Genomic DNA, 15,308 nt, shown 5'->3' with positions numbered 1-15,308 from the left:
TTCACACTAACACAATCAAGACGTTTTTAAAATCGGTCGGTGGTTTTTAATCTCGATCAACGTTACTTGACGCTCGCTCTGTTTTCTGGACTCTCGCTTAGGGAGTGCGAGAAGCCTGTTGCCCCACATGCTCTGCAAGCTGCATTAATGCAGAGGCGGCCACCTACTAAGCATTAAGCCTTCGCGGTGTTGCCAGCAGCTGCCTACCCCCACCCCGAGGCCCGTTTCACCCGCCCGAGCTCCGCCCGGCCCGGAACGCTGGTGGCGGGCTCCTGTTCCCGGCCGGAGGGAGCGCGGCGGCGGCCCCAGGATGGCAATGGCGGCGGCGGCCCCGGTGTTCCAGTTCCGCGATGCCCGCTGGCTGCCGGACCCGGTGCTGGGGCCCAGCCCGGCCGTGCGCACGCCGCAGCCGGTGCCGCTAGTGATCGATAACGGCTCGTTCCAGGCGCGGGCGGGCTGGGCCTGTCCGGACCCCGAGGTGCCCGGGGAGCCGCTGCTCCGATTCCGCTCGCTCGCGGCCCGGAGCCGGGGGGCCCGGGGCGGGGCTGGCGCCGAGACCCAGGTGGGCAACGACCTGGGCAGCCCCGAGCCGCTGCGCTGGCTCCTCCGCTCGCCCTTCGACCGCAACGTGCCTGTGCAGCTGGAGCTGCAGGAGCTGCTGTTCGACCACATCTTCCAGCGCCTGGGCGTCTCCTCGCAGGTCCCGCCCGGGAGCGGGGGGCAGGGTCCGGGCGTGGGGAGACCGGGGCGGGATTTGAAACCTGGGCCCCGGGGAGAGCAGGGACGGGGGCGCTAGGCCCAGGAGTAGTTGGGGGGGGGGGTACGAGATGAAACCCAGCAGAGAAGTCTGGGCAGAGGGACCTGGCTTGGGATGGTTGTGGGAAGGAGGATCCAGGAGGAGCAGAAGTGGAGGGGAGTTTCTGGTCTCGCTGTTGGGGTGGGGAGGGATCGGGATGGGGAGAGTGAAGAGCCTGGGGTGGGACAGGGTTTGTGACTGAGCAGTAACGGAGGGAAATGGGGGAGTTCTCAGGTAAGGCTGCAGGTGGGGTGAGACGGCCAAGGTACGGAACAGGGCACGGGTTACGGTAGCAAATCCCAAGGCACTTCTAGGTTTCCCTTTAGGGGGCTGCGTTCTGATTGTGTCCAGTATCTTGGGTTCTTTGTTGTAAAACGAAGCGGCCCAGTCCATAGTGCACTGAGAACTGCACTGGGAGTGGGGCATTGGCTTCAGGGAGGCTCTGCAGAGTTCTTGTTGCAGGATCTTGGTTGAGAACAGTTGTTTAGAGCCAGCCTCTAGCAAAGAGATTTGGGGGTCTAGCTGAGTGACCATCCCTCCTTGACCTAGCTGTCTGTCTTATATATCAGACTGCATTTTGTTTGTGTAGCCCTTTACCATAGTGTGTGCAAAAATTCCAGCCCTTTTAAGCCTTGGGTAAAGCTTTCAAAGGAGCCTATATCCCACTGACAATGAGACTTAGATTCCCAGCTGCCTAAATCCATTTTGGAAATGGGAATTGGGATCTTAAGTTACTTAGATGTATTAAAAATCTCTCTTCTTCCTAAAATTAGGACCCAGCCCATTATTCTCTACTAGTTGAAGTAATGGTGGAATGTATAGAGTAGACAGGGCTCAGATATTTTTATTACTCTGTCACTTAATCCTGACTTTTATAGTTGTTTATTAAAAAAATAAATAAATAAAAGTATACCAATCATTGTACTGCCTTGCTCGGAGGTATTGCTGGTACCCATAAGTATTTGCATTATGCTCCTTAAGTAGGGTTGAGGGTGACTAATAAAAGATATATGCAGATAAAGAGTGAAAGTACTTTTCATTTAAGTTCTTTATGCAAAATAACTAGAAATGAGAAAAGACCCATCTGTATTATGTGTTGATCACATGAACATCATAATTCTCTTATTATCTTCTCTGTCCCATGGCTCTGCTACAGGGTTGTGTTGACCATCCAGTCGTTTTAACAGAAGCAGTGTGCAATCCTCTATATTCAAGGCAAATGATGTCAGAGCTCCTGTTTGAATGTTACCAGGTCCCAAAGGTTTCATATGGAGTGGACAGTATGTACAGCTTCCACCACAACAGGAGGCAGGAGTGGCCTTGCAACAGTCTGATAGTGTCTTCTGGTTATCAGTGCACGCACATTTTGCCAGTCTTAGAGGGCAGGTGAGTGACGCTCTAGCATAGGTGGCCACTGGTTTCTACAAAGTGATGCACAGCGGTCTTATTTAGAATACAGAAGTGCAGGCAGCAGATACACCAGGTTTCCTCATTGTGTGTCTTGCTCGAAACAGATGCTGGGACCTGAACTCTTTGCAGGCTCAAATGTCTATTAAAGACAAGAAAGGATGGGTGCGGTCAACCTTCCAGTAGCAAGATTTGGGCTCTAATATACTTGAATGCTGGGGTGAAGCATACTCTTTGTGGAATACACACAATGCATTTCTTTATTGTTACAGTGCGTAAATCCATGTTTCTAAAATAAAGGCGCACAATAATCTTTCTACTAGTAAAATACCACACACAGTAGAAAAGGTACATATGTTGTGTTTACTGAGATTGTTTAGACAGTCAAAAAGACTGGGTCAGACTTGTGAAGCCCTCACCTGGGCTTTGCCATACTGATCAGACCATTGATCCATGCATTCCTGTATCCTTCCTGCCGTAAGTGGTCTGTGGTCTATACTTGATGCTTCAGGGAAAATCAAACTTTGTTCACATGATGCACATGGCCAGTTGTGTAATGCTGTACAGGGAAGGGGACTTTCTCTAGCAGTCAGTTACTCCATGAAGTAGGAAAATTTGGGCTTCTATTAGCCAGCATAGCTAGACATACTGTTTTTCACAAAATAGTATCGTCCAGTGTTTCTCAACCAGGGGTACACATACCCCTGGGGGTATGCAGAGGTCTTCCGGGGGGTTCTCAACTCCTTTAGATCATTGTTTCTCAACCTAGGGGTTGCAACCCCCAGGGGGAATCACAGGATGGGTTTAGAGAGTCGCAAGTCAGGGCCAGCCCTAGGGGGTGGCAAGCAGGGAAATTGCCTGGGGTACCATGTCATAGGAGGCCCTGCAAAGCTAAGTTACCTGTTTCAGCTCCGGGCGGCAGGGCTCCAGCTTCAGACATGGCTCACAAGTGAAAAACAGGCTCAGGTATCACACTGGAATGTAAGTGGAATATACATATTGTAATCAATTTATTTTATAATTATATGGTACAAATGAGAAAGTAAACAATTTTTCAGTAATAGTGTGCTGAGACACTTTTGTATTTTTGTCTTATTTTTGTAAGTAAGTAGTTTTTAAGGGAGGTGAAACTTGGGGTACGCAAGACAAATCAGACTCCTGAAAGGGGTACAGTAGTCTGGAAAGGTTGAGAGCCACTGGTCTAGTTGAGGTGACTCTGAACCTCATGGCCATGGATTCTGCAAGCTTATTGTACATTGGGGGAAGATTAATCCACTGTGACCAAGTATTTCCTTATGGTGTTAATTTTGTGTTATATGCTCTGTTGGTAATCTACTGCAACTCTTGTATTCAAGTATTTCTTAATCAATTTTCCCCCTTTCCAGTATTCCTCCCCCCCTTTTTTTTAATGGAGCTGAAACGAATGTGACTGTACCTGTTTTGAGTCCCATTGCTTTAGAAGTATTGTGATCCTTTGGGATTTCCAGGTCTCAGTGAGCACAGAAACTTTCTGTGCCCAATCATCTTTGATATTTTCCCTTCTGTAAAGCCAATTCTACACCTGTTCTGTCCCCCCGCCCACCCCTGACCTCCCAAAAACTCAGCAAACCAACACAAGCTGACAGTGGGGGCTTTTTGCAAACAAAAGTGAAACTTACAAAGCTTTTTGAATATTGCCTATAGTTGGATCTGCTATGTATTTGCCTACTTATTTATAATCAATATTATTTCCCTTGTGATTAAAAGAGATGTTCCATGCTGTGAAGTTCTAGTTTCCTTTGTCTGTCTTTTTTGCATTGTGTTAGATTGGATGCTAAAAACTGCAAACGTATCAATCTTGGTGGATGCCAGGCAGCTGTGTATCTTCAGCGGCTTCTGCAGCTGAAATACCCTGGGCATTTTGCTGCCATCACTCTCAGCCGTATGGAGGAAATACTGCATGAACACAGCTATATTGCAGAGGATTATATAGACGGTAAGGCTGGGTGTAAATCATAACCACACAATTTTCATTCAAGTTTCATCCTGTCCTCTACCTCATTGTCAGGTAGACAGAATTCTCCTTTTACTGAGATTCTGACAGTCTTCATATATAAAGCAGTTAAGCCTTCATAGCTTCCTCTGCGTTAGTCCAGCTTGTAGAACATGTGGGACAACAGTTTCATAGCAATCCATAAAGGAGAGTCCATAAAATAGAGAAAATTTAAAGTAATGTTTATCAAGATAAAACTCAAATGCTATGTTAAAAACATTTTATTGTTAGTTTAAAATCCCTCTGTTACTAATAGCTGGGATTATTTCAAATGGGTAAATTTTAAAATCAAATTTTACTTTTTATCATTTCTTTACTGCTAGCATTGGGTGAAAATAGATTGGTCAGCTTCACTTTGTTTCTGATCTGGTTCACTCTCTGCTTCTTATGTATCCATAATACATTTCTATCAGGTTAGGGCTACTAGCATTTCAGAGAATGAATCTGATAGACTAATACACACAATCTTGTAAAGGAGCCCTAAAATTGTTGTAGCTAGAAATCACTCTAGACAGCTTTCAAAGGAGGATGGATTCAAAGGATGGGTACTTTCTAGAATAATTTTATTTATATATTTTTGTGTTTTAAAAAATACTACTTCAAGAAAAAATCCTGCACACTAAAAGAGTCTGCAAGGGACTGTGGAAATGCAGGGAGACATGCAACCTGGGCAGAAGGGCTTTAAGAATGAATTAGGGCTCTGTTCACCACTTCTCTATTTCATGCTTTTTGCATTCTAGCGATCAGGATGCAGTGAGACAGACTGGAAGACACTTGATCTGTGTATGCAATCTAATGCTCTTGCATTCAGTAGGTGCTACTTTGAGGGGGCAGCTACAGGGAACGATGTTTGGCTAGGCAGTAGGGAAGGGTCCCAAACTAAATTGCTGCTTCTTACAGTGTTCTTTAATGTGGGAACTTGCAGAACGAGGTGTGCACAAGATAAAGTGTCAGCCTGGCAAATAGATTATTTGCTTTCAAAATATTCCCACAGAGCTGCAGAAGTGGAGGTCTCCTGAGTACTATGAGAGCAACGTGCACAAGATGCAGCTGCCCTTTTCCAGCAAACTCCTTGGTAGCACCCTGACATCGGAGGAGAAGCAGGAGAGACGGCAGCAGCAGCTACGTAGACTCCAAGAGCTTAATGCACGCCGGCGGGAGGAGAAACTGCAGCTTGACCAAGAGAGGCTGGACAGGTTGCTCTATGTACAGGTAGTTATGGAAGATGTGTTTGGGGGTGGAGGGTACTGCTCTCAGAGCCCTAATAACCTGGGAATGTTTCTGGCACTGTTTCACGTACAGCACATTGAAGACTTAGGCCTGGTCTACACTAGGGGGCGGGTGTCGAACTAAGGTACGCAAGTTCAGCTACACGAATAGCGTAGCTGAACTCAAACTACCTTAGTTCGAACTGCTCACCCGTCCAGACGTCGCGGGATCGAAGTCCGCGGCTCCCCCGTCGACTCCGCCACCGCCGTTCGCGGTGGTGGAGTTCCAGAGCCGACGGGAGCGCGTTCGGAGTTCGAACTATCGCGTCTAGATGCGATAGTTCGAACTCCGAGAAGCCGAACTCTACGCGTCAACCCGGCAGGTAAGTGTAGACCTACCCTTAGCAGTTACCCTGTTAAGGCAACAAGTCTGCATCACAACAGATGGGATTGTGCGTTATTTACAGCAGCGAGGGGAAATGTCCAGTGCCTTTCGCTGCACTTCTAACTGTCCTGCACTGTTGGCAACCATTACCTACTTATTGGGGAGATCTCTCTGCAGGAACTGCTAGAAGATGGTCAGATGGATCAGTTTCACAAAGCTTTGGTTGAACTGAACATGGACTCCGCAGAGGAACTGCAGTCATACATCCACAAGCTGAGCCTGGCCATTGAACAAACCAAGCAGAAGATCCTACAGGCAGAAATCAGCATTGAAGTGGATGTTGTGGATAGCAAACCAGAGGTACGGCATTGAAGCCAGGTTACTTCTGTTACTACATGTAATGCACTCAAAATTACATATCCTGAGAGTGTCTCCATTCTCTAGACTATTCTTGTGACTGAACAGCTCTTCCCTTTAGCAACTTGCAACTCCCTATTGATTTGACTACTGGTGCCCTGCCCCACTGCCACCCCTCTTCCCACCTGGCTACGGGTAGGTCTGAAGCTGGCTTTGTGGTTTTGCCTGAAATTCACAACTCTTGCTATGTTCAGCACCCAGTATCCTCACACATCTCTTAGGTGTCTGTTTAGTTTATATTCCAGTACAAAAATCAGATCAGCCATCCTGACACCTTAGTTAAACTGTACAATTATCTGGGATGAACATGCTTCCCTGGTTCCTCCCAGAGCTGATTAGGAGGGTGGGGGAAGGAGAAAGTATCTTCATTGGGATTGGGGCAAGGGCAGTCAGAGGGGATGAATGTTTTCCTTTCCTTCTTTTCAACACATGCTCTAAGCAGCACCTATAACTTAGTATCGTTATACAGTGTATCCCTATTTGCAGCACCTAGCACCACCTTCTCCCCTCCTCCTTTGTACTCCAGGCACAGCACTGGGCCGAACCCTACCCATAAAAAAATTAGGAACAATGTATTGTTAGATTTATGAAATATGAGTGGAAGTGTCCATCCCATGTTCTGGGTATCTTCACATACTCCTGTTTCAGAAGGCCTGGGGGAGAGGGGAGGGGAATTGCCCCCAAAATCTGCTCAGAAAGATCGGAATGGAGAGCCTGTCTATCCTAAGGGAATAAAAGCCAGGATTCAGGAATAGTTAATTACATTGTGTACCATGTGCTGTGCCTGTGGCCATCCGGCAACTGGCCCACATTTTCCTATCTTTTGCTACTTTCTTCCCTCTTGGGTATTTGTCTTATTTTGTCTTTTAAAAGAAACCTAAATGTTTAACAGATCTTCAGCTAACAGCATCCATCTAAAATTAACTCTTCCCAAAACCATGGGATGCTATTTAAGACTTTTGAGTGAGAGTTTTTTGGTGTTGTTTTTTTTTTAAATTCCTCTCTTCCCATTTTAAAAAGGGAATGAGGGGATTTGTTAACATACTCAGACCATCTTAAAACTTAGCTTTTTTCCCGTTGTTTGCTCAGTGTTTCAAAATAGCCTGTTTGGTGTGCGACAGGCAAAGCCAAGTCCTCTACAACAAACCCAAACCCAAATTACTGTTTATTGTAGAAGTAAATGGGGTAATTTAAAAAGTTACCCTAAAAATCTTTCCCAGTTCTCAAGAGTACTGTAGGATCACAGCTGAAGGTATCATTGCTCAGCAAAGAGCTTTGAAGCCATGACCATCCCTATGTCTGACAGAATGTCCTTGTGGCCTTTTTGGCACAACACACCTAGACTGTTGCTTGTCTGAAACTAGGCAACTCCAAGACTCATGTGGCAGCTATGTAACCAGTAAGTGTTTATTTTCCAGACCCACACAAACAAGGTGAGGAACTGTGGTAATTATAGAGCAGTTAAAATCTGGTGCATTTCCAGTTCTTTTAACTGATCTTAAAAATCTATTTTAATAAGATTTAATGTAGACTTTGGATAGCAGAGACCTTTTCTTCTAACAAGGTTAATTCAGGGGGCTGGGTGGTCGGTCTGTTGAATAGGAGGCTTAATGTGTGAGTTGGCATCTTGATCAGGAGTTAAAGGGCTTTATGGAATTTATTCTGTGTCTATATGTATGTATATATAATAATTTAATGTTCTCTGGTTTGGGTTTCTCTTCAGTGCCTGAGAATTTTTAATGCTTGTATAAGCATATTGCAGAGATGAGGTTTCAGGCAGCAGGGCAGGATCAGGCTAATAGGCCATTGTTTCATCAGAATCCCAGCCTGTTATAGACTGTTATCAGAGCTAAGGTCAGTGAAATAACTGATCCTCTTGGTTTCCTTTTCCCAGACCCTGGACCTGGACCCTTTGGGCAGTGAACAGTCCCTGGAGGATGTGGAAAGCATTCATGAGTTTGAGCCTTTGTTTGCTGAGGAACAGCCTGAAGCTGAGAAGCCAATTACCACAGTGGAGGTTTGACTCTTTATAATCTTTCCTCGCTTCATAGGGATTGCCCTACCAGTCGAGACCAATTGTCCAGTGGGTCTACTATCCTAGCTCAATAGCAGCCAATGCTGGATGCATTAGAGAAAGTCTAATGTTCCAGGGGACAAGGAACCTATGGAGGAAACTTCTTCCCAACCACAGTTGATCAGTTATATTCTGGTGCATGAGGATTGATGGCTCTTGTGATTTTTTTTTTTGTCCTAGCTAATGTAGCTGCCCATGCTTACTCAAAAAGTGTAATCATACTTTGAAACTTACTGTTTGCCTCTGCAGCCACAATTAAATAATAGAGGCATACTAGAACTTTGCGTGTTTCAGCTGACTGATTTGAGACTGGTGTGCAGCCAAGAAACTAAATGAAAAGACTCTGATCTTTTTTTACTCCATTAAAAAGATGAACATTAGTGAGGAGAAATGTTTTACAGCCTGTGAGAATCTCTTATAAACAATGGTTCATTAGAAAGAAATATTAAATGTTTGAAAAATAGAGTTGATGGTTGTCCTCTTGCGGTCAGCTTGATACATTGCACAGATGCTTTAATTTCATTCTTTATGAATATGTCCTTCAAGCAAGCGAGACTTGGCTGCTAGCATTGTAGCTGACTGGGCTTCTTGCTACCAGTTTAACCCTGTCCACACTAGAAACACAAACATGTTAGCTACAGCAGTATGTCAGTGTAGCTTTTGCTAGTAGGGTTCTGACATTGTTTCCCTCAACGACATAGGCAGGGATTTATTTTTTTTTTCCCTGAGAAATGTTAATTAAAAAAATGGTGCTAACAGGCTGTTGCCCTACGTCAGGTGCTGGTCTATAGCACAGTTCTGTTGGCAGCTTCGTCAGAAAAAGGTCCCTGTTGATGTTGGCGAGGCAAACAGCGCTAAAGCTCTACTAACACGGCTCTGTTACCAGTGACTTTGGCCATATCTAAAAAGGGCAAACAACCCTGCTTAGCTGACTTTTACAATAGAATCTGGCTCGGTAGCATGGATGGGGATAAACCCAGTGCTAACAGGCTAGACCGCAGCTCCAGCCTATGTCTCTATTAAGCTCTTGTCTGCATTAGCCTTGTTCTTTCATTTGACTGTTGCTGCCACTGATGGTAGCAACAGCGAGAGCACTAGTATAGACAAGGCCCCAGTGGAGGTTTTAATAAAGTAATATGACTTCTAACCTTGCTTAGGGCAGACCTATGTGAAACGGTGGCTTAAAAGTGTGGGCAACCATTAGTTCCTTCGAGCTCAAATTGTAACAACAGTAAGAAAAAGGTCCAGTATAGATGCAGCCTGTTAGGGCTGAAGCCTGGCTTTATAACATGATTTGGCCCTTCCCACGCTGGCTGGCCAAACCATGTTACCACCTGGCATGCCCAGAACTGTACTGAAAGCGCGGTTGTCAGACCTCTGCCCTGTGTAGCTGGTGCCTTTGTAATCCATTTAAGCAGCAATCTGCTGGGCAAATAGGAAACAGGGAAACAAAGTGCATAGTGATTATGGATTACAACACTGATGTTGCCTGATGGTCCCTTCTGGTTTGTCTGTCCCTAAAATCTCAGGGCTTCAGCCAGTCACCTTCAAGGGTCAGGAAGGGATTTCCTCCCCCCAATGTAACCTGGATTCTTTTTGTCTCCTTCCTCTGAAGCATCAGAGATGGCCATAGCTGGGGCACTGGATGGGGACGACCAGTGCTCTCAGATGGTACTGAGCATGCTCTTTCTCAGGTGCTTGGCTGGCTAGTTCTTGTTCATGTGGTCCATGTCTAACTGATGGCTATGTATGACCTGTTGGGGGGCTAGGGGGAGGCAAGGTGCGGTTGCCACCTTCAGCCTGGGATGCAGGTCTCTTGCCAGGATAATCGAGTATACCTCACTTAATTCCCTGCCATTGCAGAAACCTCAAATTTGGTGCACCTCAGTACATCCTATTCTCTGCCTGTGGCACATAATAGTTTAGTCTTCTGAGGGCTGTAATATCTTGGTGTCATTTCAGTTGTTGGGTTTTGTGTGCCTGTGCCGGGTGGTGTTGGTGGCCTGTGATGTACAGGAGATCAGAATAAATCATCTGGTTGTCCCTTCAGGGCTTAAATTCTATGACTCTGACACTGTAGTCCCCCAACATGATTAAAACACACTTTGGCCTTGCAATGTAGATAGAACGGAACCATGATTCAACCATATTGAATATGTTCTACAGACTTGCAAGGCTCAAGCCCTATTGCACTGTAGGAACACAGGTAAAACATGAGTTAGTCCTATCTATGCTGCCAAGTTAAACTGTGTGTGAACAGTTAGGGCACTGCTGTTTTGTAATCAGGTCCCACAACATAGTAGTTAGGGAGGCATACTCTGAGGGAGGGGAAAACATAGTGGGAAAAGATAGGTAATATTTAATGTCTTGTATTTAAAGCCCGTGTTTAACCTGGCAGAGTACCACCAGCTTTTTCTTGGTACGGAGAGAATCAGGGTTCCAGAAATTCTCTTCCAACCCTCTCTGATAGGAGAAGAGCAGGCGGGCATAGCAGAAACCATGCAGTACGTCCTGGACAGGTGAGTTAGCAAAACTGTGTGGCTCCCTGCAGGCTTTGTTTGCCAAAATGGAATTAACTCCCTTAGGCTAAACTGAAAACAGATTAAGGGCCCAATCCCACTAAAATTCACTTTGGTCTGGGCATCTAACTCCCTTAAATTCCTCTGAAAATCCTCATCTTAGTTTTGAATTTCAGCTCTCACCGTTTGGGTCAAAACAGCTGCTTGCTTGACAGCACAGGTATTCAAATCCTCTTTTCTTTTGCCGGCCTTAGTTGATCCACAATGCTCCATGTGGCCTTTGTGTTCTGGATTGCATTGTTAGTGACCGAGTAACAATCCTGTGCTAGCCTAAGTAGATACAGATGCCAGCAATAAACCCTTCTAGGAATCTGAATCATGACACTACAACCTGGAGTGGGTCAGGATTAGAATAGCCAAGGGGCTTGCAAAACTGTGTAGAGCAGTGGTTCCCAAACTTGTTCTGCCGCTTGTGCAGGGAAAGCCCCTGGTGAGCCAGGCCGGTTTGTTTACCTGCCGTGTCCGCAGGTTCAGCCGATCATGGCTCCCAGTGGCCGCAGTTCGTTGCTCAAGGCCAATCGGAGCTGCTGGAAGCGGCGTGGGCCAAGGGACATACTGGGGAGGGATACCTCAGTGGTTTGAGCATTGGCCTGCTAAACCCAGGGTTGTGAGTTCAATCCTTGAAGCGGCCACTTAGGGATCTGGGGCAAAATCAGTACTTGGTCCTGCTAGTGAAGACAGGGGGCTGGACTCAATGACCCTTCGGGGTCCCTTCAAGCTCTGAGATAGGTATATCTCAAATTTTATATTATATATATATATATATATATTTATATTTGAGTTATACCTATTTTTTAATGACTTTGTCTGCCACCTCTGCAAACTTCTGGCTGTCTACAGGAAAACAAATATGAGCACCAGGTGTGGTATTCATGAAGCAAGGACTGTCTGCTTATGTCCAAAGAAATCTCGCTTGATGTTGAGGTGGCAGTATTCTTCTCCATAGCTATTCACTCGTTGCAGTGAGATGCTCCCAAAGTTGAAGCATTGGTTTTCTTCCTGCAGGTATCCAAAGGAGCAACAGGCTTTACTTGTCCAGAATGTCTTCCTCACTGGTGGAAATACAATGTACCCTGGACTGAAAGCCAGAATCCAGAAGGAGCTACTTGAAATGAGGCCATTCCAGTCGTCTTTTCAGGTGCGGTATTGGCTGTGAAAATGCACAAGCTCACAGTGTATTCCGTTAAAAAATCAGCAAGGTATGCGTAGGAGAAGTGTGAGATGAAATCTAAGTCTCCTGTATGTTTTTGTAATGACACTTGCAAGGTCCTTCCTACCCATCTCAAAACAACTTGCACAGCTTTTCCCACAATCTTCCATTACTTTTTAAATAGCAGACTGGCCTGTAGACAGTATAAAATGACTGATGTAATCATAGTCTATTAGTTTAATATCTGTTGCTTTGCAATTTGATGACTTTACATAGCACTGGCCTTCATATGACTGACCAGTACAGAAACGTGGATGCAGCCGTGTTTTTGGCAGTTGTAATAAGGGTTATTGTTGAATGCCACTCACTATTTTTCTGTATATTAACCATCTTTGGGTGGCTTTCTTCTAATCACGTAATCCCCTTCTTTGCTGCTGTGCTCCGTGTAGTTCTGCTGTACACAGCTGAAGGTGAATTCAGGGCTGCCAGCTTCCTCACAGCAACATAGTGCCAGCTTTTGGTGTCCCTACTTCTTTACTCTTTGGTCTCTTGATATAGTCTCTTCCTTTCTCTTTTTTCTTCCCAGCAACCTCCCTTGTCCCTGCGTTCCCATCAGGCCTACCCACCCCCCCATGAGGTGACACTCCCTGTTAGTGCACTACATCCAACATGCTTGCATTGCTATTTCCAGCTGCACTGTAGCGCCATACAGCTGGATGTTGACTTTCAGGGAGTGAGAGTTAAGTGCTTGGAACACAAGCAAGCAGGTTCCCAGCTATTTGATCATATTAAATGCAGGATCACTGTAGCCAATAAGTGAGGTAGAATAAGTCGGCAGTTCTTAAACTGTGTTCTGGAAAGCTGACTGGTTACATTGTGCTGACGTCTCTGGTTTCCTGCTGCTGACTCAAAAAACAAAACAAAAAACCACCAAGTAAAAAAACTAAGCACCCTATAAGTACTTCCTTATTAAGCAATTATTGTAGTTGCCGCATGGATTTTATGTGATCATATATGGGAAGGGAAGTGTCAACACGATGATCTTCCCAGTAAGATGTGGTCCACACTGTAGAAGCCCCTGCCATAAATTCTTCATTTTAACATTGATAGCTCTTGAATCAGGGGTGGTGCTGGGAGTCTCCTAGAAAAGGGCAATGCCAGTGGAATGTGATACAGTGCAAGCTTGTCCAGTACAGCACTCCTTCCTGTTAATCCGCAGTTCCTCTCTGCTGTTCTAGTCCTAGGTTCCCAGACCGTTCTGCCAATGCACTTAACCTGTGCTACCCACCACCACTGTTCTAATCTTGGCCTTCCACTTGTTCTGAACCCTGTGGTGGGATTTTTGATGTACCACCAAACCCACTGGGGATTTGTCTTCACGAGCCAAAGAACAATACTTTGACCTCCCCATGACTTCCAGGACATTGAGTGAGATTGGCTCAAACTTTTAAACGTAATGTATGGAATATTGCAGTATGTAGATTTGAAGTAAGTTAAGGGGCTACTCTCTCCCAGAGTCTCCCTTGTTTTCAGGGTTCACCTCCATTGACAGACCTCTTCTTTGTGCTTTCTGCTGTGTAGGTTCACCTTGCTTCCAATCCCATTCTGGATGCTTGGTATGGAGCTAGGGATTGGGCACTGGAATATGTGAACCATGAAGAAGGCTGGATAACCAGAAAAGATTATGAAGAAAAAGGGGGCGAATACCTCAAGGAGCACTGTGCCTCAAATGTCTATGTCCCCATTCGCCTTCCAAAACAGGCTCCACGGACAACTGAAGCTCTAGCACCCACCAAAGTACTGGCGGCTAGTGTAGGCAATCCCTGTGACCTGGCATAGCAGAGAGACTTTGACCACACACCCAAGGTTAAAGTGACTGCATGCCAAGCAAGGGAATAGTTGCTACCCCTGCACAGTAAACTCACCACGGACTGCAGGCTGGAGCCTAGCACAGAGCATTTAGCACTTTGGGTAGCAAGTTTCTCTTGAACAATCAGGAGTGGGAGCTGTTCTGTGTCTCTAGAGCAGCAGCTGGCCTTGTCAAAACACTGTAACATGGAAGCTTTCGGCAGCTCCATGTCTGATGTTGCCTGCACAGAATATGGGACTATGCATCCATTCTATGAGGAATCGAGCAAAAGGATGAATACAGAAGATAAATATTTCAGATGGAAAAACATGATCAACCTCTTGGAATTTGATAGTTATATTACAGAATATGTTTTTTAGAATTCTTCTTCAAATAAAAGAAGATTTTTTAACTTTTTTTTGTGATGCTGTTTTATTAAATGACTTAATCTAGAAGCAGGATTTATAATGTAGCAGTCCAGCAGGGGTCTCTCTTGCCCATTACTGTATGAGTGGTTTGTAAGAAGACCAGCACACTTCATTGGTATTAGAAAACAGAAAGCTGGGCTGATGCACTGGCTCTAATCCTTGTTGCTTTGACCATCGATTTGTTTGTTTCCTCCTCCCACCCTCCAAATAAGTAATGTTTTGAATCCGCAGCCATAATTGGCTTTTATTAATGATTTGTTTTAATCACTGTCCCCTTTAGGAGTGGGGCCACTTGTGCTAATTGCAGTTGAAGTCTGAAGATATCCCCAGCCTAAAGACCTTACAATCTGATGGGCTTGCCAGATCCTTACCTATACCTAGGATCCAGCAGAGGAGAGGTGCAGGTCAGAGTGGCCCCTTGATCTACCAATAGTTTTGAGACAATAGGCCCGAGAGATGTGACCTGACTGGTTCTCCTCCTCTCCTCTCCCAGAGTCCGCCCCTGTTGTGGAATACCAGTTTAAGACCATCTTGCTGTGCCTCTGGGTTTTAGAGCAATCTGAAAGTTAAAAGCTCATAATATATGGACTTTGACATTGGGAACCCCTTGATCAAATGACCCCACCTCTGCACCACAAGCTCTACCCCAGCCCTTTTTCTGGCCCACTAGTCTTCTATGCATGTAGATCTGAAGTCAGCAGTTCACTGGGGAGGGGAGTCCTGTATCTGAGGAATCCCTGGACCAAACAACCCCAACTTGCACCATGAATTCTACCACAGCCCTAATGTGGCACAGCAATATTATGGTGGCATGGTGGTGCCACCACAGTTGAGGTTACACCAGGGTTTCCACTGTAATGGGGAGGAAAAGGTTGGCCAAAATTGTCTTGCATAACTTAGATCACTTAAAGTTTATTGTAGTTTGTGCACGGCTTGGGGTTTTGTTTTGTTTTCATAGAATCATAGAATCTCAGGGTTGGAAG

General features: G+C 45.5%; 1 protein-coding gene across 1 annotated transcript; it reads left to right on the top strand.

Annotated features, from left to right (window-relative positions):
* Positions 1-177: 177 nt before the first annotated feature.
* On the top strand, positions 178-14,307 carry ACTR5 (actin related protein 5). The gene is made up of 9 exons (XM_044985524.1): positions 178-700; positions 1,953-2,182; positions 4,009-4,178; positions 5,230-5,447; positions 6,006-6,188; positions 8,140-8,262; positions 10,699-10,838; positions 11,904-12,036; positions 13,630-14,307. Exons 1-9 carry the CDS (start codon positions 311-313, stop codon positions 13,885-13,887), a joined length of 1,845 nt encoding a protein of 614 aa, XP_044841459.1. The 5' UTR covers positions 178-310; the 3' UTR covers positions 13,888-14,307.
* Positions 14,308-15,308: the final 1,001 nt, after the last annotated feature.

Source organism: Mauremys mutica, chromosome 13, assembly GCF_020497125.1.
Source record: "Mauremys mutica isolate MM-2020 ecotype Southern chromosome 13, ASM2049712v1, whole genome shotgun sequence".
Classification (NCBI taxonomy): Eukaryota; Metazoa; Chordata; order Testudines; family Geoemydidae; genus Mauremys; species Mauremys mutica.
Note: the sequence above shows the minus strand (reverse complement) of the source record. Positions and strands in the feature narration are given on the sequence as shown.

What these genes read in the sequence shown, in the direction of transcription:
- ACTR5 (XM_044985524.1), top strand. Translation starts at nt 311, where the DNA reads ATGGCAATGGCGGCGGCGGCCCCGGTGTTCCAGTTCCGCGATGCCCGC. An exon ending in GCCTGGGCGTCTCCTCGCAG is followed by an intron (nt 701 to 1,952) that starts GTCCCGCCCGGG and finishes GCTCTGCTACAG; the next exon opens with GGTTGTGTTGACCATCCAGT. An exon ending in AGCCAATTACCACAGTGGAG is followed by an intron (nt 8,263 to 10,698) that starts GTTTGACTCTTT and finishes TTGTATTTAAAG; the next exon opens with CCCGTGTTTAACCTGGCAGA.